Source organism: Gymnoscopelus braueri, assembly GCF_963280865.1.
Source record: "Gymnoscopelus braueri genome assembly, chromosome: 2".
Taxonomy (NCBI): domain Eukaryota; kingdom Metazoa; phylum Chordata; class Actinopteri; order Myctophiformes; family Myctophidae; genus Gymnoscopelus; species Gymnoscopelus braueri.
The window spans coordinates 40,453,788-40,475,761 of NC_137604.1; the positions used below are offsets into that span (position 1 = coordinate 40,453,788).

A 21,974-nucleotide genomic window follows, 5' to 3' on the forward strand; every position below is an offset into this window, starting at 1 on the left:
CAAATTAAGTTTTAACACTGGATGCTTGTTTCTTTCCAGAACCTGGCAACCCGTGTTGCCAGATTCTGGAAACAAGCAACCAGTGTTAAATCGTTCGCCATTAACGGCAGGCTCGCAGGAATTTTCAGCGCATGTTTGACTATCATGAGACTCTACAATGAATCGTAGTAGAGAAAAAATAACATTGCATCGGTTATAAGAGACGAACTTCACTAACCCACACGCTCCCATTATGACAACGGAGGGGGTTTAAAAAATTACGACAGGGGAATATATGGAAAAAAAGAACGCCACTTTTTACGTCGCTAGGTGAGTAACGAGACATGAAAGATAACACTTAATTTGTCCGGAATTCTCCTTTAATGTAACTCGCAGAGTGTACAAATGCAACCAAATGGACCTGTATGGGTATGATTGTGCACTTCCTATTAGTTGTTTGTCTGTTGTCATAGTGTGATCATGTTAATGAAACGGTTGATTCTGCTTCTGTGTGCTTTTGAGGGGATCATTATTATTATTATTATATTTATATATTTATTATATTATTGTTTTAGCTTCCCAATTATTATTTTCCAAATACACAGCAAAATCCAAGGTGTTCATTTAACTCTGAGAGTGTGAAAATGAATCTTACGGCTCCATTGTGTTACAGTTGCTGCTAAATATCAATATTTACTGATATTTATTATATTTTCTGAGCATCAGCATTTTTGTAATCTTCAGAAGACAATGCCTGCATATTTCAACATTGTCATTTAAATGTTTCACTTTTTATTTAAACCACATTCACTCTCGGAGCAGGGCACAAGGGAACAAGGTTTTTACTCACACTATTTTGTCTCCTTCTTTCTTTGAAATGGTGTCACGGCTTCAACCTCCCATCGAACCTGCCTCTCTCCCTCTCCATCTTTCCAATTTACACTTATCATCATCTGAAATTGTATGTGACTTCCGACACGAATTAGCCTGCTCTCATCATTTGATCATCCACGGGGCCCCTGTCAGGGAGATGAGAAACGAGGGGTAACGGGCAGAGACGGGCCCCCACGTCAAATGGGGATGGGGGGGGGGGATGTGGGATTGGGTTGACTGTGGTTACCGTGGCATTATCGCCCCACTCCCATCCTCAGCTCCTCCCCCTTCCGTCAGTGTCACCAGACAGATTGCTACAGTCATCACACACAGGCCCGACAAGTCATGTCAAGTGACATTAACAGTGGGAGAGGTGCGGAAGTGAGCACAGCGGGGGTGGGGGGTTGGGGTTTGTGTGCGCTGTCAGAGTTCCCATCAGGGACACTCGGCTCACTTTAAACCAAAGGGAGCGCACGCACATTCACATATCTGTCCGTGTCATCATGATCACACAGCAGCCATAGGGCTCTCTGTCACAACTGTGTGTGTGTGTGTGTGTGTGTGTGTGTGTGTGTGTGTGTGTGTGTGTGTGTGTGTGTGTGTGTGTGTGTGTGTGCTTGCGCACGTATGCATACAGTATGTGTGCATGTACTGCTCTACACAGTAGATCTGCAAGTGACACAAGAATGAAGGATGCCAATTCTGAAGAGAAAGCATGTAGAAAGCTTTGTTAAATTAAGAATCTAATCTCACACTGGTGAGGGACACTGTATTAACCTGATGAGGTGAGGTTCCATGTAATGACTATACTTTTGACTCAAAAATGCCTTAATGGAAGAATATCCAAGATATATATTTTACCTTTTCTGGTTTTGACATTGAATTCGCTCAAGCAAGTGGGCTTAGAGGCCGTGTTGACTGATTTATATACAATGTATTTGCAGATGCATATGTACTAAGTGGTGAGCTGTAGTTCTGCTTACTGACATTAATAAAACATACCACAAAATTGCCACAGATTTGGAAAACAAATTATTTAAAATGATGGTCACAATAGAGCATTAATTAAAGAATACAGTGCAAAAAAGTGCATATCGTACGTACACTGTATTTGCTCCTATGTGCTTTTATCATAATGTTCACTGGGTTGGGGGAGGGGCATTAAATTGCCATTTCTCCTCATTACTCTCCTCGTCCCGTCCAGGTCCGTCCATGTTAACCTCCTTTAGCACCTTGCACCCTCCTGCTGTACGCGTAATGAGGAGTCACACTGCGGCTGACCTGCTATCAGCCTGTGTCACAAAGCCCCCCCATGTCTTAATGCACACACACACACACACACACACACACACACACACACACACACACACACACACACACACACACACACACACACACACACACACACGCACTGGCATAAATACATGCATTAGCAAACTGCTAATGCCATTCTCTCCCTTTCTCGTTAATTCTCTCTTTCTCTCTAAGTCTCTTTTTCATTCACGTTTCCTCTGTCAGGTGCTTTAGCCTCTTATATGTATGTTGTTTTTGTCTCTCTCTCACTCCTTCCTGTGTGTGTGTGTGTGTGTGTGTGCGTGTGCGTGTGTGCGTGTGTTCCGTGCAGAGTTCCAGTGCAGAGGCGACGAAGCAGGCTGCGGCTAACAAAGCTCTACGAGCACAGCTCCTAGAGAGGGACGACAAACTCCGCAAGCTGCAGGACAAGTTAGACACACACACACACACACACACACACCACCTCTCACTCTACTCCTGTTTCCTCTCTCCCCTGCTCGGTTTTGTTTGGCTCTCTTCGTGCTTTTGTTTGTTGACGTTCCTTCATTGTGATGATCTGTCCTTTGGCTCTGTATCTATTTCTCTCTATTTGCAGTACCTGCACCCCCCCCCCCCACACACACACACTTTCTCTCCATCTCTCTACCTCTCTCTCTCTCTCTCAGACAATAATTAATTTTATTCACTGACTGCAACAGCAGCTTTCCAGTAATTTGTCGTATTGGCTCCAGTCCAGTGTTAAATGTGGTATACGGTGCTGACAACTGGATGGCATATGATTTAGACACTTATCAGAGCAACTTACAAAGTTAAACGTGCGAGGTCAGAGGGTAAATGACTTGAATCCTAGTTAACAAACAGCAGGGTAAATGGTCAGGTAGATAGAGTGAAAATAAAACAATTAAGTGATACAAAGTAACTACACTACCAGGTAAACATCAAACCTAGCGTCTGTCTAAACTACATGGTATCTAAATAACATACTGTAGCATCTGTGGAAGAGCAAAGAGTACATTTCTATCAAAATAACATACATTAATGTGAACAAATAACCAACATAGTATTAGAGCCCGGGCGATTACAGAAATTTGGGTCCATTGCCGTTCCCGATTTTGACTATTTTGTCCCCAAAAAAGGCGCAAAATCTTGAAATCAGTTTGAAAAACATAGATTTTATTAAAGTTTAAATGTCCTGACTTACCTCCCACTACCCCTGGGTCACAGCGTTATTTTTCGTATTGGTAATCCCATAGGCAAACCTTAGAACTGTGTATTCCAAAAATAAACAAACCACCCCTTGGATTTTGTCAGGTATGTGACTCTGTGTCGTCTATGATATTGAGTTACATTTTGATAACGTCTGTGTTTGGAGAAAAACTAAATATTTTCCTACTCTTTGGATAAATTTGTACTTTTTCACCATCAGTTGACGCTTCATATCCATATGTGTTTATGAGTTTGTTTATTTTTGGAACACAGTTCTTATTTGACACGATCTGAGATTCCCCTATGGGAAATCCAATACAAAAAATAACGCTGTGTCTGTGACCCAGGGGGATAGCGCCCGCTAGCGGCAGTGATGTCAGACTTCGGTGGCTCTATTGAATACAAATTTTAAATAAATAAACAAGCAAAAAAGTAAATATAAAATACAAACAAACTGAACCATCAGAAATTTTCAAAAATAAAGTGAGCATGTAGATCTGCAATTTTTGCACATTTTAGAACATTTTGAAAATGTTTCGCCTACGTTGACACACCCAAAATAATGACGCCAGGTTAAAAGTGATACAAAATTTGACTCATCGGTTGATAATTTCCAATGACCGATGTCGTCACACAAGTCAAATAAATGGCCGATATATCAATCAGGCTCTAAATAGTTATACTGTAGCTAGATATGGATAGTGCAGAGGCGTAGATTATACATGTACACGTATGACTCGAATCGGACCAAATGTACCCTTACGTGTCAATTGCACTGATGCCAAATGGACCCATTGGCTTCCATTTGTACACTCTCAGAGTTATTTTACATTATACTCTATCTCTCTCTCTGTTCATCTCCATATCTCTCTCTCTCTCTGTAAGCTGGGCTGTCTTTGCAGTTCTCATCTGCTGTGTTTGATTCCACCGTGTGGCAGCACTCTGTCTGCTACACTATGCATCTGCAGTCTCTCTCTCCCTCTGCCTCAATCATGCATCGTGCATGTGTTGTCATGCATGTATGTGTGTGTGTGTGTGTGTGTGTGCGCTTCTGCTTCTTTATTGAATGAATATGGGCATTTGTTTGTCTATGTTTGCATGTTGGTATTGTCTCAGCATGCTTCATTTGTGTTTGTGTGCGCGTGTGTGTGTGTGTGTGTGTGTGTGTGTGTGTGTGTTTGCGCGTGCAGTTGTCCTGTACGTCTTCCAGTGCAGTGAGCACAGAGGAGCTGATGTGGAGTGCTGATCAAAGCAGCGTATTGATTTTGTGTGTGTGTGTGTGTGTGTGTGTGTATGTTCGATCATTTGTGCACCGTGACACTAAAACCCACACAGCACCTCCGCTCGGGCCCGTGGGCCACAAGTCCTTAATGACTTCTAGAGCGCGCCTACTGTAGGGTTCAATAAATTACATACTTTAAAAAGTACAGCTATAGTTAATTGTCTTGGGGCTTGACACGATCAAAGACTTGAACAATAGCATAAAATACTTAAATATCTCAATGCATTATCATTTTATCTTTATACTGATACTGAAGAAAGGCACACATCTAACTTGGTTCTCTCTCTCTCTCTCTCTCTCTCTCTCTCTCTCTCTCTCTCTCTCTCTCTATTTCTCTCTCTCTCTCTCACACACACACACACCCCTCCTGGTGTTGTGAATTGTGTCGCCCTCCTTGGCTCTGTCATGTTCAATAATGCAGCCCGGGCGTTGTGTACAATCACAGTGGCGATGTGTTTGTGTGTGTGACCGGATCACAGACAGACAAGAGTGCGCAACATCCCTCTGCTGTCTCCTCAGTTTCCGCGACAACCCCAGCCTCTCCCCGGGCTCTCTGTGCACACACACACACACACACACACAGAAAGAAAGACAGACACACACACACACACACACACACCTTGCCATCTCTCTAGCCCGGTCTCCACTGAGGGAGCCCCTTCTCAGAATGAAAGACATGTCTAGACATCTCTAAAATATACATCTCAGTGTGCACGCACGCACACAATGTGCAGGGCTGCCTTTTGCCTTAAAAGAGAGGGAGAGGGGAAGAGAAAAAAGAAGAGAAATGAATTTCAAAGTACACCGGTGTGTCCTCAGTCAATATCCGGCACCGGGGCTCTGTCTAATTCATGAATCTGCTGCCTTTCATCTCCTGCTTTGTTGTCTATCAGCCACATGCGCGCTCCACAATGTACCCTTCCTTAACGGCGCATGCAGTCCGTTCACGAGCGCCATGTGCACAACGGCATGTGCAGAACGCACATCATTACAATACACATGTTTGATGAGCAATATCGCCAACAAGCGCAGAACAAAGGGAACAACATGTAGGCAGCTGATCAGGATTCTCTCTCTCTCTCTGACTTTTTTTTTGTACTCCACTAGAACGCTCATAAATACAGATCACTCAGCCAGATATATCCACCATTCTTTTTTTATCCTAGTGCTGGTGGTAGCAGGGGGGGCATCTAAAATAAATGTAGATCTAATTGGCATTACCATCGGGGTCAGAGGGTTTGTGTGTGTGTGTGTGGGTGTGGGTGTACATGCGTGCGCGTGTGCGCACGTCTTTAAGTCAACACCCAGCCAGCGTGCCATCTTCCAAGGGGATGGGGGGTGTTCAATATGGGTTTTCTCATTAATGGCCCAAATCCATGGAGGAATCCCGCCTGCGTTAACCCTACTCTCTCTCTCTCTCAAAAGTCCCCCATAGGCCACACTACCTCTCTCTCCCTCTCATTTCATTTAATGTCACTCCAATAAGGACAAGCTCACATTTATCTTAGCGGGTGCACCCTCAGGCACCCCGGTCCACCTGGGGAGACAGGGACATTTATTTAAAAGAAAAGCTGCTTGCTGTGCACTTGCGTCATCTGTTTATTTAGATGTAGCCTGCTGCAACCCTCCTGATTTCGTGTATAAAGGGGCGTGTGTATAGAGCCGGCGAGTGACGGCGCCTGATCCCATTGGTTCACCGATCTGTCCGTCAACCCCCGCCCCGTTAACACAACATTACGAGCGACGCCCACTGCACTCTGGTTGGTTGGGAAATGAAACACTTCCTCATACCCAGTACAGGCTATAGTTGGGCCAGGCTTTTATTTTTTAGCAAAACTAAGCAATAAAAGCCTGGAGATCGAGGCTAATTTAGATGTGTGTGTGTGTGTGTGTGTGTGTGTGTGTGTGTGTGTGTGTGTGTGTGTGTGTGTGTGTGTGTGAGAGAGAGAGCACGCATTCGCCTGCATGCATGGTCATATTTGTATCTGTATGTGTGTGTGCCTGGGTGTGTGTGCCAGAGAGAAAACCAGCTTAAAAAAAGAAAGAAAAATAAATAAGAAGCATATTAATTAACAGCATTCTTATGATCTTTATTCCATTTGTTCCAATCCCCTATAGCATACACAGCCATGAGAAAACGCCTGGTGTTTGCCTTTTATGGAAAACCGTATTAACCATACACACATACACACACACAGACTTGGGCACACTGTGCCGGAATATTAAACACGTCAACACCACCAGTTATTGAAATCGGAAGTGACAAGCAATGCATGTTTGTAACAGTGAAGACACAAGTGAGAACACAGCAACACAGGGAGTGCGGATGTCTTCATGAGACTACTCTCACCACGGCAGATAACAAACACAAGCACTTTATCAAATGATCTATTCCCTTCAGATCCCTCATTTCCTAAATCAGAGAACCCCCCCCACACACACAACTCTCTCTCTTTGTACATGGCTGGTGTAGCACTTAGCCGAGTGACACTGAAAATGATAAACATTTAAAGGCCTTGGTTGCGCTCGTTCAAGCCGTGTCGCTGCAGATACAAACTGTCATTTGTCAAAAGAGGCTCCCTGGCTTTACACACACACACACACACACACACACACACACACACACACACACACACACACACACACACACACACACACACACACACACACACACACACACACACACACACACACACACACACACACACAGAGAGAGCGCACACAGCGCATGCAATCCTCTGCAGAACACGCGTCCTAATATATGCCACTTAGAATTGGAAATTATACATGGGCTCTCATTCCAACCCCCTCCTCTTCCCGTAGCAGCATGCTAGTGTATTTAGTTGTCATAATGAGCTGTCACGCCTGATGCACTGCACAGGGACACTGTGCCTGCCAGTACAATCTCTCTCTCTGTGTGTGTGTGTGTGTGTGTGTGTGTGTGTGTGTGTGTGTGTGTGTGTGTGTGTGTGGTGTGTGTGTGTGGTGTGTGTGTGTGTGTGTGCGCGCGCCTACAGTATGTGTGCACATCTGTATTTCTGCAGGCAGACACCCAGTTCATTTGTACACGTGTCTGTGTTTCCATACATTTGACACGTTTGTGCTTATTTCCATATCATATCCTCTGGGCTTGTGTGTGTGTGTGTGCTTCCAGGGTGAGCCATGTGGAGAGGGATGCCACCATGAAGAGGCAGCTGGTGGAGGACCTGAAGACGAGGCTGAAGTTCTTCCAGGAAACAGAGAAAAGCTACCGAGGTCAGGTGGAGGAGCTGGAGAGGAAGGTACGCTCACGCACGCACTCTCTCTGACACATCGCAGCTGGCACCGTCAGATGGCATCCAATTAGCACACAGCTCATCTGGGAGGATGACAGGGACGTGGTGGTATAGCGCTGCGCTCAGCGTTTCTCACAGTCTGGAGATCTGAAGTCACCTGGAGGTCTGGGAGGAGCAGGAAACAGTAGCAAACATTTAGTCCTGTTTGTAGAAGTCAGGCTTTATTTTGTATATAGTTTACCTTAACACATTGCGTGCCAATGGCGTAGTTCTACGCGAACCTAAATAACAGTGCAGTGTGCCAGTCGCGTAGATCTACGCGAAGTGGTCTTTTTTTCTTTTTTTTCCCTCGCAGTGACACATTTCATTGTAGCACACCCGGAAACGGAAATTAATGTCAATCGAAGATTTTCGTTCCCATCCGCCGCCGCTCTAAAGCTTCCGCTAAATCGCCATTATCTCAGTGTTGTTTTTCTCCGCGCTGAACGCTGTTTAATAGAAATTGCGACTACTGCAAAATGGAATGTCGCCGATTGAAAATGTCTTCTCTGGGCCACTCACACAGCTACCGTGTGTGTCTACAAATAGTTTAACGCGCGATCATAAGGTATTTAGTGAGGTCTGTGGCGAGGTGAGAAAAAACAAAAAAAAACTATAAATCGCTGGCACTGGTGAGTACATTATGATATTAAACTCTGGCATGGAATGTGTTAAAGGAGTAGTTCACCCCAAAAAAATACTCATTTTCTATCAATTACACACCCCATGAAGCCTTGAATTCATGGAGATGTTTTAGTTTTTGTTGCATTCCTAAGCCAATAATTTGATGACCGGTGGAGTCTCCGGTAGGAGACTTGCAGAGTCCCCTATTGAGTCTCCTACTAACTGATGACACGGTCATCACATTATTTACTTAGGAATGCGACAAAAACAAAAAAATCTCCATGACTTGGGGTGTTTTTTGGGTGAATTACTCCTTTAACCTTTCTGCTTGACTCCAAACCAGTCGCTAGTTCAAAATGTACTGTAGTTGCATAACTATAAAACTTAGGCAGCATTTCCTCTACGATGAAGTTGTAACAGCAGCGCTGAATCTCTATCTCATGTTTCTTTTTTTCTTTTTCTTTTTTTAATAGAAATTCAGCAAAGGCACTCACAAATCCTGGAGTGGTGGCACACTAATACTTGAGAGTGGTCAAAATGAGCCTTTTTGTAATTAATGTACGTGCAGTGCATTTCATTATTAAAGTTGTCTTGTGCATATCTACAGTAGCCTATATCTTATAATAAATACATTTAATTGCACATTCATTCCATGGCAATCCAGACAGTGGTTGTGAGATATCTTGTGAAATGTGTGGCGCTAGATAAAAGGCCATGGGGTCACAAAGTAGGGATCATCCTTTGGGGTTCACAATGATGCACAGAAAATTCCTTGACAATCCACCTTGTAGTATTCAGATGACATTTGAGATCAAAGTGAAAAACGGACAGACCAGCAGCCAGCATTAGTCCCACTGCCAATAAAGAGTTAACTGTACAACTTTTTAAACATTAGTCCATACCCAGGGATGTGCGTACCGAAACTACATGCAGACTTACTTACAACTGTGACTACAGATGGCACTAACGTGAAAAATGCATGCGAACGGCCACGTAACTATTTAAGGTCCCCATCCACCGATTCGTCATTATGTGGGTTCTTGCTGTCACCATTGTGTAATAAAAGCTTCTGCACTTTATTCACTCCGCAACAACAGCCTTGCTGCATCTGTGCTTCCATGCGCTTAAATCAAAGTCCTATAACTTTAGACCGTTGAGCCACATCTCTCTCACTGCTGGTGTTTTGTCTGGCGTTGTGAGTGTATACTGTGCACATAGTCCCTAGATCCACCCACCGTCGGTCTGGGCTATGAGACTGCAACTACAGCTACTGATCCTGTAGCCTACAGCGACCAGGACTGCGACTACAGATGGCAAAAATGCTAATACCGTAAACAGAATTTCTTTTAGAGAATCGGTCTTCCTCACTCCCTGTATATGCTAATGGTCAATGCCCATGTGCAATTTCAGATCAATTAGTAAACCGACTGAGGAAAAAAAGGACAGACAAATACATTTCATACTACTAGGAGCATAGTATGAAGTAGAATAGGATGTATGTGACAAGGAACTTTTGGAAGCGGTTATAACTATATATTGAAGTATATAAATTCATGTAGTTTAGGGGTGATGTGATTTGATTGGTTTAATGTCACAATGTTATATTTCATACTGATACACCAAATAAAGCAAAAATGATGAGCAAAATGTCCTCCTGTCTCCAGGTGAAGTTGCTGTCAGAAGAGGCTGTTAACAGGAAATCTTTAGTCGACTCTCTGAAGAGGAGGCTGAATGTGGCCAACACAGAGAAGAGCCAGTACGAGGCCTCCTGCACCAAACTGAAGGAAGATCTAGATAAAAAGGTTAGAGGAACAGCCATCCATCCATCCATCCATCTATCTATCCTCCACACAACTCATCTCCATGTTCGCAGTGTGAAACATTTGAAACATACAGTATGGTCTGATTGTAGTTTTGAATGGTATCCAAATCATCCAAAATGTACCCAGTCATTGCTTCAAGTCAAAGACATTTAACATCCTCCATAACATAACTGTTTTGGATGGTATTATGACTCGTATAACTTGGTTAGCGAAACTGCATTAGTTTTATTCATGCAATGTACAGTAAGAATGGGCTGCTGTTCACACAGGGTTTTTTCTTTTTCTTTTTTACAATTCAATGCCATAATGTGTCTCTGCCTTGCCTTTTTATTCTTAAAGGAATATTTCACTTTCCAAAAAAAATTGGGTCATTTTATCGTCTACTCAGGCTTTTGTCAGCCCCCCCTGACAGTTTTTAAGTTGCTTGATTCAGTATTTAGATATTTGATATAAATTTTATCAGACACGCCTCCTTCCTATACAAACCCATTATAACTTCAAACTCCATTTTAACACATTGACTGCCAGAGTTTATTCATAATGTACTCACCCCTGTGCCAGCGATTTGCGTGTTTTTTTATTTTTTTATTTTATTTGTAAACTGTCTGACTGCGGTTTTAAACACATACGACAGATCTACCAGCAGAGAGCAGCAAATAGACACCTTGATCACTGGCTGACTCGCTTGACCCCCCCCAAACAGGCTCAAACAGTCAATACGTCATAACCGGATGTGACGTGTTTTTTCGATTACTTTTTTCATTTTTTCATTTTTGTATTGTTTAATTTTTTTCATTTTCCTAAACAAATATGAAAAATAAATGAAAAAAGTAATTGAAAAAACACGGAATGGTTAAAATTGAGTTTGAAGTTATAATGGAGTTGTATAGGAAGCGGGCGTGTCTGATAAAATGAATATCAAATATCTAAATACTGAATCAAGCAACTGAAAAATGGTCCGGGGTGCTCCCAAAAGCCTGAGTAGACGATAAAATGACCAATTTTAAGTGAAATATCCCTTTAAACTGTGCCTCACAGTGTATACCGTAGCAATTTGGCAAAAACCTCCATGAGTCAGTCATATCGACAGTTTTGTTAAATGGATCAATTCATCGTCATAGTTTCAAAGAAACCTTCCTGAAATGAGACTGAACTGGAGATGGTTCTGAGCCTACCTGTTTGGTGTCTCGTGACAGGAGCACCGTGTGGAGGCCCTGCATGCTCGCTTGGGGGCCAGTGAGAGATCCATGGCTGAGCTGGAGAAGACAGCCACCAGGCAGATGGAAGGACTGGCCCAGCAGAGCTCCCAGGCCTTAGACACCCTGCAGAGACAGCTGGGCCTAGCCCACTCCCAGCTGGAGCAGCTTCACGCCTTCGTTAAGGTATGCTTATGACTTGGTTCTGTTTCTGTGACACTATAAAATAAAGAAAGAAATAAAGAAATATTTATACTAAATGAAGAAATATTACAAAGAGGATTAGAGAGCACACTCAACTTAAAAATGCTCTTTCTTTCATGTGACCTTTAGCGGTAATCATACATGGTTCTTGTTTTTGACCATGTTGCAATAGAATAGACACCATGCCTGTAATTTCTCCAGATTTTTTCTTTTTTGTTGTGCATTCATTAAATAAGACACACAATTCCCTTAACAACCATTGTGTGTTATTGAGTAATACAAATTGACATCGACTAATATAGTATAATACTTATATATGGATACAGAAAGGAGAACGCTGGAGCAACACGGACAGTTTAGGCCAGGGATGTCAAACATACGGCCCGCGGGCCGGATCAGGCCCGCTAACTAGTTTAATCCGGCCCGCGAGATAATTTTGCAAATCAAAAAAAAAAAAAAATCTTTTTTTTTTTTTTTTTTTTTGCCAAAAATGTTTTAATTGTTTTTTGGCCAAGTCTACACCTGCAACCACACGTAACTTCCACTTTGCTCTTCTTCTTCCTCGTCTTTGTATTGATATTGTTTGTGTTGGAGCGCCTCAGTGCGGCTGCAGAGTTCATGTGCAACCTCTTCCAGAGAGAGATAGAGACACTAGAAACTCTGCTGGAGACACAAAACAAACTGTGTAGACTTGGCCCTTTGAAATAAAATGTATTTTGGCAAAAAAAAAAAACAAAAAAAAAATCTTAACGGTTATCGATTAATTAATCGGTAAGGCCTAACGGTAAACGGTTAATAAAATGTCTCCATTTGGCCATCCCTATTTGTGAAGTTTACATTTTCAGAATGTGCTTGTACTAACTAAGACTAAGTAAAGTAAACAAAGAAAACTATCTGAAGTTGTTGTTATTGTTATTATTAGTTATTATGCCATGATTTTACCGGTCCGGTACCGGTCCGGTTCCGGCCCTCTGGCCCTCTGGCCCTCCTCCATGTGGCCCCTGAGCTAAAATGAGTTTGCCATCCCTGGTTTAGGCCTTTTATTTATTTTCGGTGCAAGTAAAACAGACTGACGTTTCGGTCTTTCGACCTTCCTCAGAGTCATATATGGATATTAGAACATGAGTTACATTAACACTAACGTTGAAAATTGTCACACCATCACTAACGTAATTGTCACACCATCACTAACACCATCACTAACACCGATATAATAAATTCCCTAAAAAATATTTCTCATTAAATATATTAAAGTACAACAATACATGGCAAATTGAGGTGCTCTTCTTTAATATTTCAACATGAAATTTCACAAAAAAACGAAAAACATATCATGGGGGGACCCTATAAAAAAGCAGCAAAATTGGTGAAAAATGTTGGTATTGTTAAAAAAAATATTCAAACAAAAAAAGAATAATGGAGCTGGTAACTTCTGCTTTGGTCCACCCATTCCTGGGACATGTGAGCCTTGTCCAGTGAAGGGACAGTCTAATTGCATCAGCTGACCATTGTGGATTTCTTTTTACCCTCTATCACTAACGTTAGGTGAAAATCACCTGAAGAAAAAAACAGGGATGGGGGCAGGGAAACAAACGTACCTTCTATGACGTCAGTGAGTGTCCTGAAGGTACCCAAGGACCCGCCCACCTCAGACATCAGCAACATTATAAAAATCACATAATTATAATTGTTAAAACGTTAGTGTTCTAGGGTTAAAAGTAATAGAAAAAATCAATCCCTAACCACTGACACCAGTGTTAATAATGATCTAAAAAGTATTTTATGTATCCATAATGTCTAGAGGGCCGTGTGTATATGTGGGCGTGTGCATGCTTGCATTAATGTGTGTGTGTGTGTGTGTGTTGGGCACCACTGTCAGCATACTGCATGCCCAGCGGGAATGGGCTCTGTTGTCTCCACCTATAGGTCTAATCCATCACCTTGTGTTTATGCTTGTGCTCACGTGTGTGTGTGTGTGTGTGTGTGTGTGTGTGTGTGTGGGTGTGTGTGTGTGTGTGTGTCTGTCTGGCAGGGCTCGATAAAGGCCCTGTCCATCAACTCTACTGAGCTGACATCTGCCTATCAAAGGGGAGGGAATGGCTTGGAAAAGATAGATAGTGGTGGCAGTCTATTTAACGCGCGCACACACACACACAGCAAATTATGGCTGCATTGCCTGTAGTCCTCCAATACCAAACAGCCTCACTAGTGGCTTGTGAGGCTACATTTCTTCCTGTTGACTTATAGGTCTCTGTCAGCTGAGGTGAATAGGTGGGATTCCACCAGTGCCAGAGAGCTTGTTGTTGGGTAGAATGCACTGTGCTCAACTGCCTCTTCAAGGCTTTTCACACACAAAGAGACACCGCATTCTTCCAAGCGCCTTACACATTATGTACACACAGACACAGACACACACATTATCCATTAAAATCATATGTGATTGGTTCGGATTGTCCATTAAAATCATATGTGATTGGCTGACCAATGTCCTTTTAAAATGGTATATCAGCACACTTCAAATGTGGTCCCGATCAACAGCTTAATCACCATTCTAAATCAAATCTTAATTATATTTAATTGCATTTATCCTAACCATGTCAACAATAAACAAACTGTAACAACTGTTTGTTGGACTAGAAAGTGGTTATGTGGTTATGAAGACAACACAGCTTAGCTGTTCATATTATTATTATTATTAAATTACTACTACTAATAATAATGAATATATTCTGGTATGAAAGTAAAAACTAGACACCTGCTATGTTCCTATGGCGACACCTCATCATACATTATCACGCAAATAGACGTAATCACACCATGCATATGTCCAGTGATGAGCTGTGGATTTTTGAACTAGGGGGGCTATATTTTCTGACGTCACGTGCACGCATGTGCACATAGCCAATCAGCTCAGTGCTAGATTTTTTATGTAATTATATCTTATTATGTAGTTGCATTGTTAATTTGTTGTTTTTATTTTTGTTTCAATTAATTAATTATTTTATTTTCCTTTTAGTTTTATATAAAAGCCCTTTACATAGACTCACCCACTCACCCATCCTCTTCTAAGCGATCCCCTTCACACTCTGCAGTGCAGAGACTGTTGTCTCTCATTGTGAGAGGAATGTACACATTCAATTCAAGTCCATGGCTTTTTTCGAGTAGCCTAATGTTATGCAAAGCAGCCAGGTAGACGCTATTGAGAACGGCTCGCCGCTGACGGCGCGAACCTTGAGAGGCTATTGTTTAAACTTTAAGGTGTTAAGACCGCAGCTGACGGTGCGTGCTCGCGCGTGCATGTGGAGCTCCCAGGCCCCAGCCAGCACCAGAACTAAGGGGTCGCCGACCCCCCATAGCACCCCCTACTGCATATGTCACCTGGTTGTCTGTGTGTCTTTTCTCCTTCCATTCCCCTAACCCTGGACTTGTGGGGACATTGTCTGTCTGTCTGTCTGTCTGTCTGTCTTTCTTACATTCCCATAACCCTGGGCTGGCGGGGACATTGTCTGTCTGTGTGTCTTTTCTCCTTCCATTCCCCTAACCCTGGGACATTGTCTAGTTGCTGAGGATTCACATCATTGTTTGTCTCCCTGTGGCTCCTGTGATCCCCTGCACGAATAACAGCCAGCCGTCTGATTGGACAGCCTGACGTCCAGAGGAGATTTACTCCTGTCATGTATTGATCAGGACCGGGGGGCTGTGTGTGTGTGTGTGTGTGTGTGTGTGTGTGTGTGTGTGTGTGTGTGTGTGTGTGTGTGTGTGGGGGTGTGTGTGTGTGTGTGTGTGTGTGTGTGTGTGTGTGTGTGTGTGTGTGTGTGTGTGTGTGTGTAAAAATGAGGTGAGGTGGATATCTGTGTGAGAAGGAAGATTGTGCGTGGGTGTGTGTCTCCGTGTTACTCTTTGTGTTTGTCATGTGTGTGTGAAAGAGACAGGAAAAGATTGTATGTGCACGACTGCACGTTAGAAAGAAACAAGGAGAGATGGCCTCTTGAGTGTGTGTGTTTATTGTGAACCCCTTTGGCCCCTACACATGCCCCAGGCCATAAGCACTGCTGTTGAACTGCTAAATAGTGGCCCTGCTGCTGCAGCTACACACACACACACACACACACACACACACACACACACACACACACACACACACACACACACACACACACACACACACACACACACACACACACACACCACAGTAGCACTCACACACTGTTAACACTTTATAGCATACTGGACATATACTGGCTTGCGTAATCTTCACATTTCACATAAAACATTGATTACTTGAGAAGATTAAAGATGCAACACAATTAAATAACAGAAAGATTTATGATTTACTGCTTCATGCTAAAGGACTCCATACAAGCCCTCTCCTGGTTCTGCTGTGTACAGTGCAGTACAGTACAATTATCACACTGCATGTATCAGTTCTACAGAGCTGTTTTACATTATTACTAATCATGTAATTACCCTTTAGCAGAGTTCAATCATTTTCTCCTTAATAAGTGTCTTTGTGCTTTTGAACGGTTGTGCGCGTGTGTGTGTGTGTGTGTGTGTGTGTGTGTGTGTGTGTGTGTGTGTGTGTAGCCAGTTATTAAAGAGGGTGCACTTTAGTTGCTCATTTGATCTCCATTGCCATGTCCTAATCCTCTCCCTGTCTAAATTGGCCCTCTGGCTACACTGATTGTGGCACAGGGCCTTGCCAGACTAAAACACACACACACACACACACACACACACACACACACACACACACACACACACACCCTCTGTCTCTCCCAGGGCTGAGAATGAGTGATAAATTCAGCCCTTAATCTCTTTCTGGATTATTCCACATGCAGGGTTTAGGTCAATTGAATGTAACCCTTGACTAGCGACAGTGAATATCTATTAGGCTGTAAATAAAAGAATAGGATCGCAGGCTGTTACTTAATGAGCTGTGTATTCCTTCAGGGAAACATAGCTCTCTGATCACGCACACACACACACACACACACACACACACACACACACACACACACACACACACACACACACACACACACACACACACACACACACACACACACAAAAGAGGCTAAATCTTCCTCCCTACTTCATCAAGGCACAGACCGTAGCTGGGATATCACCTCCTATTTCATCTGCACTTTTTTTCACAAAATGGAGGTGTCGAGCCATCTATGAGTGTGGTTCTACCATCTGGCTGCACAATTAGTTGTACAAATTACATCACAGGTTGCTGCAACTTGAATAAAACAGGATTCTCTGATTCTATTTGTTCTATAATGGAAATGTGACCATCTAAACCAGTGGTTCTCAAATGTTTTCATGTCAAGGACCCCATAATTAATATGTATTTGGTATATCGTGGACCCTATCTGAAAATATTTTATGCCAGAGAAAATGTCTCCAAAATAGAGATTTAGAAAAGAAATCCAGATTTATTGAATAGAAATCCAGATTCATTGAAAACAGCAGATCTACAAGCTCACAACTTGTCACGATGCAACGTGTTGTGAGCTTGTATATAGGCTATTCTCAAATCGCTGATGTATATAAGGTTAAAGTTGTGATTTTGATGCTATGTCTAATTTAGCTGGGGACCGCTCCCTGGGGGACACTTTGAGAACCACTGCTCTAAACAATGTCCTCTGGTGCTGTGCAGAATGCCTACAAATCAGAGTGGAGTAACATTTACTCCACTCTGATTTGTAGGCCAGGCATTGGCCAGGCAACGATTTAATCGTTCCTTACATTCAGATGAAGTAAATGCTGAGTGTTAAACCTCTCCTTTTTTGCTCTTAATTCCTTAATTATGTATTGCCCATGTGTATTGCAATACATATCACAATCCCATTAGCCAGCAAAATAATCATTTTGTCAGTATTGTTAACTGGTCTACTGTTCTAATCTACACCCTGAGGAATGTGTAATATCGGTGGATTATTAATATTTTTTTGTGATGAGAATTGGAGATCAGTACGTGCGCAGCCTTCATTATTTTTGGTTTAAACTGTTCTAATACGAACAGAACTAGCATTAATTGAAGGGGAAGGAAACTGAACTCAATCCTCTTGTTTTGTTGTTTTTACACCATATACGTTCCACAATTTCTACCATAGCAGTTATATGAATACTGTATTTCTATCAGCGTGGGGCAGGGTGTTCGATCTTATCTGTTTTCAGACATGGCTCATTGGCGTTTCGGTCTTAACTCGGCATCTCTCTATCTGATTTCGCTAATAGCCAAACAGCATTAACAATCTGCAAACTGTCTCCCACACACACACACACACATATGCATGCACTCCCTTAGGAGTGCCTGCTCTGACTCCTCCAAACTGCACCTGAAGTGCACACAGTAAAATCCTAACTTAACTGTTTACTTATCCTTTTGTAACTCTGAGACTGTAACAAATGTAACCAGATGAACCCTTACGGGTCCATCTGGATACATTTGTTCACTCTCAGAGTTAAATCAACACTGAGGATTTTACTGCGCACCTGTGTGAAATTAACCAAAGGGATGGAGATATCTACCACGCTCAGTGCTGTCCATGTGTGATTAGCCTTGTTGCTGCACGTGCACTGGAGAGTTTTCACATGTTTGTTTGTGTCGATGTTTCAGTGATGTGTGTTTGTGTGCACAGTATGCGCACCTTTCTTGCTTGTTTATTTCTCATATTGCATGTGAGTGCGTCGCTTCTTTGTTCTTTTGTTATTTTGTTTGTCTGATGTGTGTGTGCGTGTGTGTGTGTGTGTGTGTGTGTGTGTGTGTGTGTGTGTAATTTCTCTGGCTGTAGCTCTCATCTGGCCCTGTCTATTCCAAGGTCAGCTTTTCAGGCGGCTTACAGGGGAATGATACAGAAGATTATTGCCTCGATCAATAAGCTCAAAATGAAGCAAAGGGGAGTTTGCTTTATTGACTTTCCCGCCGTACAGTGGCAGCTTTAACATTTAATTGTCTCCCTGTATTTAGACCAAACTCCCATTTAGCGGCCGGCCAGCCGCCGCACCGTCTCGTCTCATGTGCGCCGTCCGCTCGGGCCCCATTTGAAACGGCTCCTCATAGCTTAATTATTTACTGTGTTATGCTGCCGCCGTTTGCACTGTAGAGACATTCAGAAACAACTAAATAAATGAATGGCTGCATTTTCAATAGTGCTATGCGTCTACTCTCTTTCTTTCTTTCTTTCTTTCTTTCTCTCTCTCTCAATCTCTTTCTCTCATCCTCTCGCTCTCTTTTGAGCCCTCTGCAGTGATTCATGATTCTCTGCCAATTCTAGTGAAACTTTGGGTGCGTTTGAAATCAAAGATGCACTCCCTCCGCACTCAATCGACAGGGCAACAAAAAAGGGGCGGGGGGACCCCCTCAGGTCCGCGTTCGTACATGTGAGCACGAGGCGAAACCGAGGAGAATCTGAGAGTGTCAAACTCAATATTCCTCCATAATGTACCAGGCCTCTCCGGCGCGTGCTTGATCAGTTTCATTTATTCATCTGCCAGGCTGAGATATCCCACTTTTTTGACTACATCCATTTCATCACTCTCTTCTTCTTCTTCTTCTTCTTCTTCTTCTTCTTCTTATACTCCTTCATCTTCTCCTTCTCTCCTCCTGTCGCTCCAGGCTCTGGCCAGCGAAATGCTCCGAGACGTGGAGGAGGTCAAGCAGCAGTTGATGAAACGGAGGAGGAAGCTGAGGAAGGCCAGCAGCGTGACTGAGAAGAGTGGCCTCTCGGCCAGGTCCATGATCAAAGCCAAGAGCATCGCCGCCTCCATCCTCAACATGTCAGAGAGCGACCTGGCAGACATGATGGACACTGACCAGGTAATGGCTCCAAGAACCACAGGTCAATGCTGACATAGAAACATCTAGACTTTATGTAAGAAATATAACTAGAAAAAGTGCTCCTCGGAGCACAGGTCTCCGCCAGGTCAGGTAGGTTATTGTGGCCTCCTGGTGGCGCTATAATAGGCCAATGTGAAAAGGGTGCCATTTCTTCTTAGGCCTTGCACGGCAATCTGACACTGCATTCATGATTTGATGCATTTTGTTCAAAACAAATGTTTTGATAAATTAGACCTGCTGGTGGCGCTATAACAAGCCAATCTTAAAAGGGTGGCATTTGTTCCGCAACTTCCGCAACGTGCAAAGTTTGACCGCAATCGGGCGCTGCGTTCATGATTTGCGGCATTTTGTTCAAAACGAGCCACTACTGCAAACTTTAGATGTGAATCTTAGCCTTTCAGGATGGAATATGAAAAATCAAACAGATTCACCTTGATCACATGACTAAAGAGATCATGTATACCGATTTGCGTGAATTTTTGATGAAATCGGAAGTAATATAAAGAAATTAGTTTTACATAAGTCGGCCTCCTGGTGGCGCTATAAAAGGCAAATGTGAAAAATGCAGTGCAAAGGTTTTTCCTTGACCTCTAGGGAGTGCGCATACAGAGTTTTACACAGATCGGTGCAGTTATAGGTAAAAACATGAATCGGCCTGTTATAGCGCCACCATGAGGGCGATTTGAAAAATTTCAAGTGGAATTTCTCCCTCTGCATAGTGGGAATGTGCGTGCAAAGTTTCACGGAAATTGCATGCTGTGTTCACGATTTGAGGCATTTTTTTCAAAACTGAGCATTCCTTTAAACTTTGGAAGCCATTTTTAGCCAATCAGGATGGAGTATAAAAAATCGGAAAGACTTATTTTGTTTAATGACTATAGAGATACTGTGTACCAATTTGCATGATGTTTGGACAAAATCTTTAGGAGTACTGTCAAAAAATGTGTTTTGCAAAAAGCGGCCCCCTGGTGGCGCTATAACAGGCCCATGTGAAAATTTTGGGGCAGAGGTTCTGAATTGGCATCCAGGGAGTGTGTGTGCACAGTTTCACTGCGATCAAGCCAACGGTGCGGGAGATTAGCTGTTCACAGACGGACACACACACGGACGGACACATACACGGACGGACGGACGAACGGACGGACGGACAGGGGGCAAAACATACTCTCGCCATGCCTTTCGGCTTGGCGGAGACAATAATACTTTTATAGCTGCTTTCATACATTGAATGCTTCACAAAGCAGCACAAGCACAGATGCGAAATGCAAAAAGTAACACTATTCAGACCTAGCATGTACAGTAAGTTCCACTAAACTGTATCAATACTGAGTAAGCTTGAAATGTGATCTACAGAAATGTGAGCAACTCGCCTGGTTTCCCGTGACTGTCTACAGCAGTGGTTTTCAACCCTTTTCATATCAAGGTGCATTATTTATTCGGCATTTGAGCCAGTGACCACCATTTGATGAGATTTAGCCTCTCAGACCCAGGACTTAGAATATTTTGTTATCTTGGATAAGATTTTGTCCACAACATTGATCAAAATAACAATTCTTTAATTAAGTAATGCAGATTGCAACTCTTGAGAGTGTTCATTTCATTTTATAGTCTCAAGAGTTAAAGATCTATAAGGGTCCATTTGGTTACCAACTCTCCGTCATTTCACCTGGAACCCCCTCAAGGACCACTGGTGGTCCCCAGACCACTGGTTGAGAACCGCCGGTCCACAGAACATCATTGTCCCTGTTTCGTGGAGGGCAGGGAGGTTTCCTATTTTTGTTTTGGTGTAAGAAGAGTGAGTTCATTGAAGTGTTGTAATTATGCCACTTCCCTTCACGTCCATGTTTGTATCTGTTGGCCTATCAGATCAAAACCAACCAGTCTTCCTCCTGTATCCCGTCCACATGTTCTCACTCTCACTGTCTCAAAGAAAAACATAGAAACAAATGCCTTTGAACTGTCTATTGTCAAAACAAATCATACATGTTATTGGGACATTTTGAAGAAGTTGGCTCTCATTCCTAATAGCGTTAGGCATATTTCGCAACTCTGGGCTCCTCTTTTTAGCTGCAACCACACAGCGAGTATAAGCCGCTCTTGTTGGTCCTTGTTACCCATTCAATCCGGGAACGCATCTGTGTCATTTTAAGATTTCTTTGGCAATTCAAAAATTGCAGATATACAGGTGGCGCGTTATGAGCTTGTAGATCTTTTTTTTTTTTTTTTTTTTGCAAATCTTTGAATATATATATTTTTAAAGCGAACATTTGTAACTCAAACATTTTGACATGGGGGTCCGCCGCCAAATACATATCTAAATTGTTTTCTAAATCC

At 42.8% G+C, this 21,974-nt stretch overlaps 1 protein-coding gene across 3 annotated transcripts in view; it reads left to right on the forward strand.

Moving 5' to 3' along the window:
• The window catches only part of cntln (centlein, centrosomal protein), a 152,562-nt gene that overhangs the window by 108,855 nt on the left and 21,733 nt on the right, over nucleotides 1–21,974 (forward strand). For all 3 annotated transcript variants that reach the window (XM_080454439.1, XM_080454440.1, XM_080454441.1), the window contains 5 exons: nucleotides 2,477–2,574; nucleotides 7,788–7,914; nucleotides 10,236–10,373; nucleotides 11,591–11,776; nucleotides 19,419–19,619. In XM_080454439.1, the coding sequence (XP_080310565.1) occupies nucleotides 2,477–2,574; nucleotides 7,788–7,914; nucleotides 10,236–10,373; nucleotides 11,591–11,776; nucleotides 19,419–19,619 (750 nt within the window). The remainder of the gene's footprint in view (nucleotides 1–2,476; nucleotides 2,575–7,787; nucleotides 7,915–10,235; nucleotides 10,374–11,590; nucleotides 11,777–19,418; nucleotides 19,620–21,974) is intronic.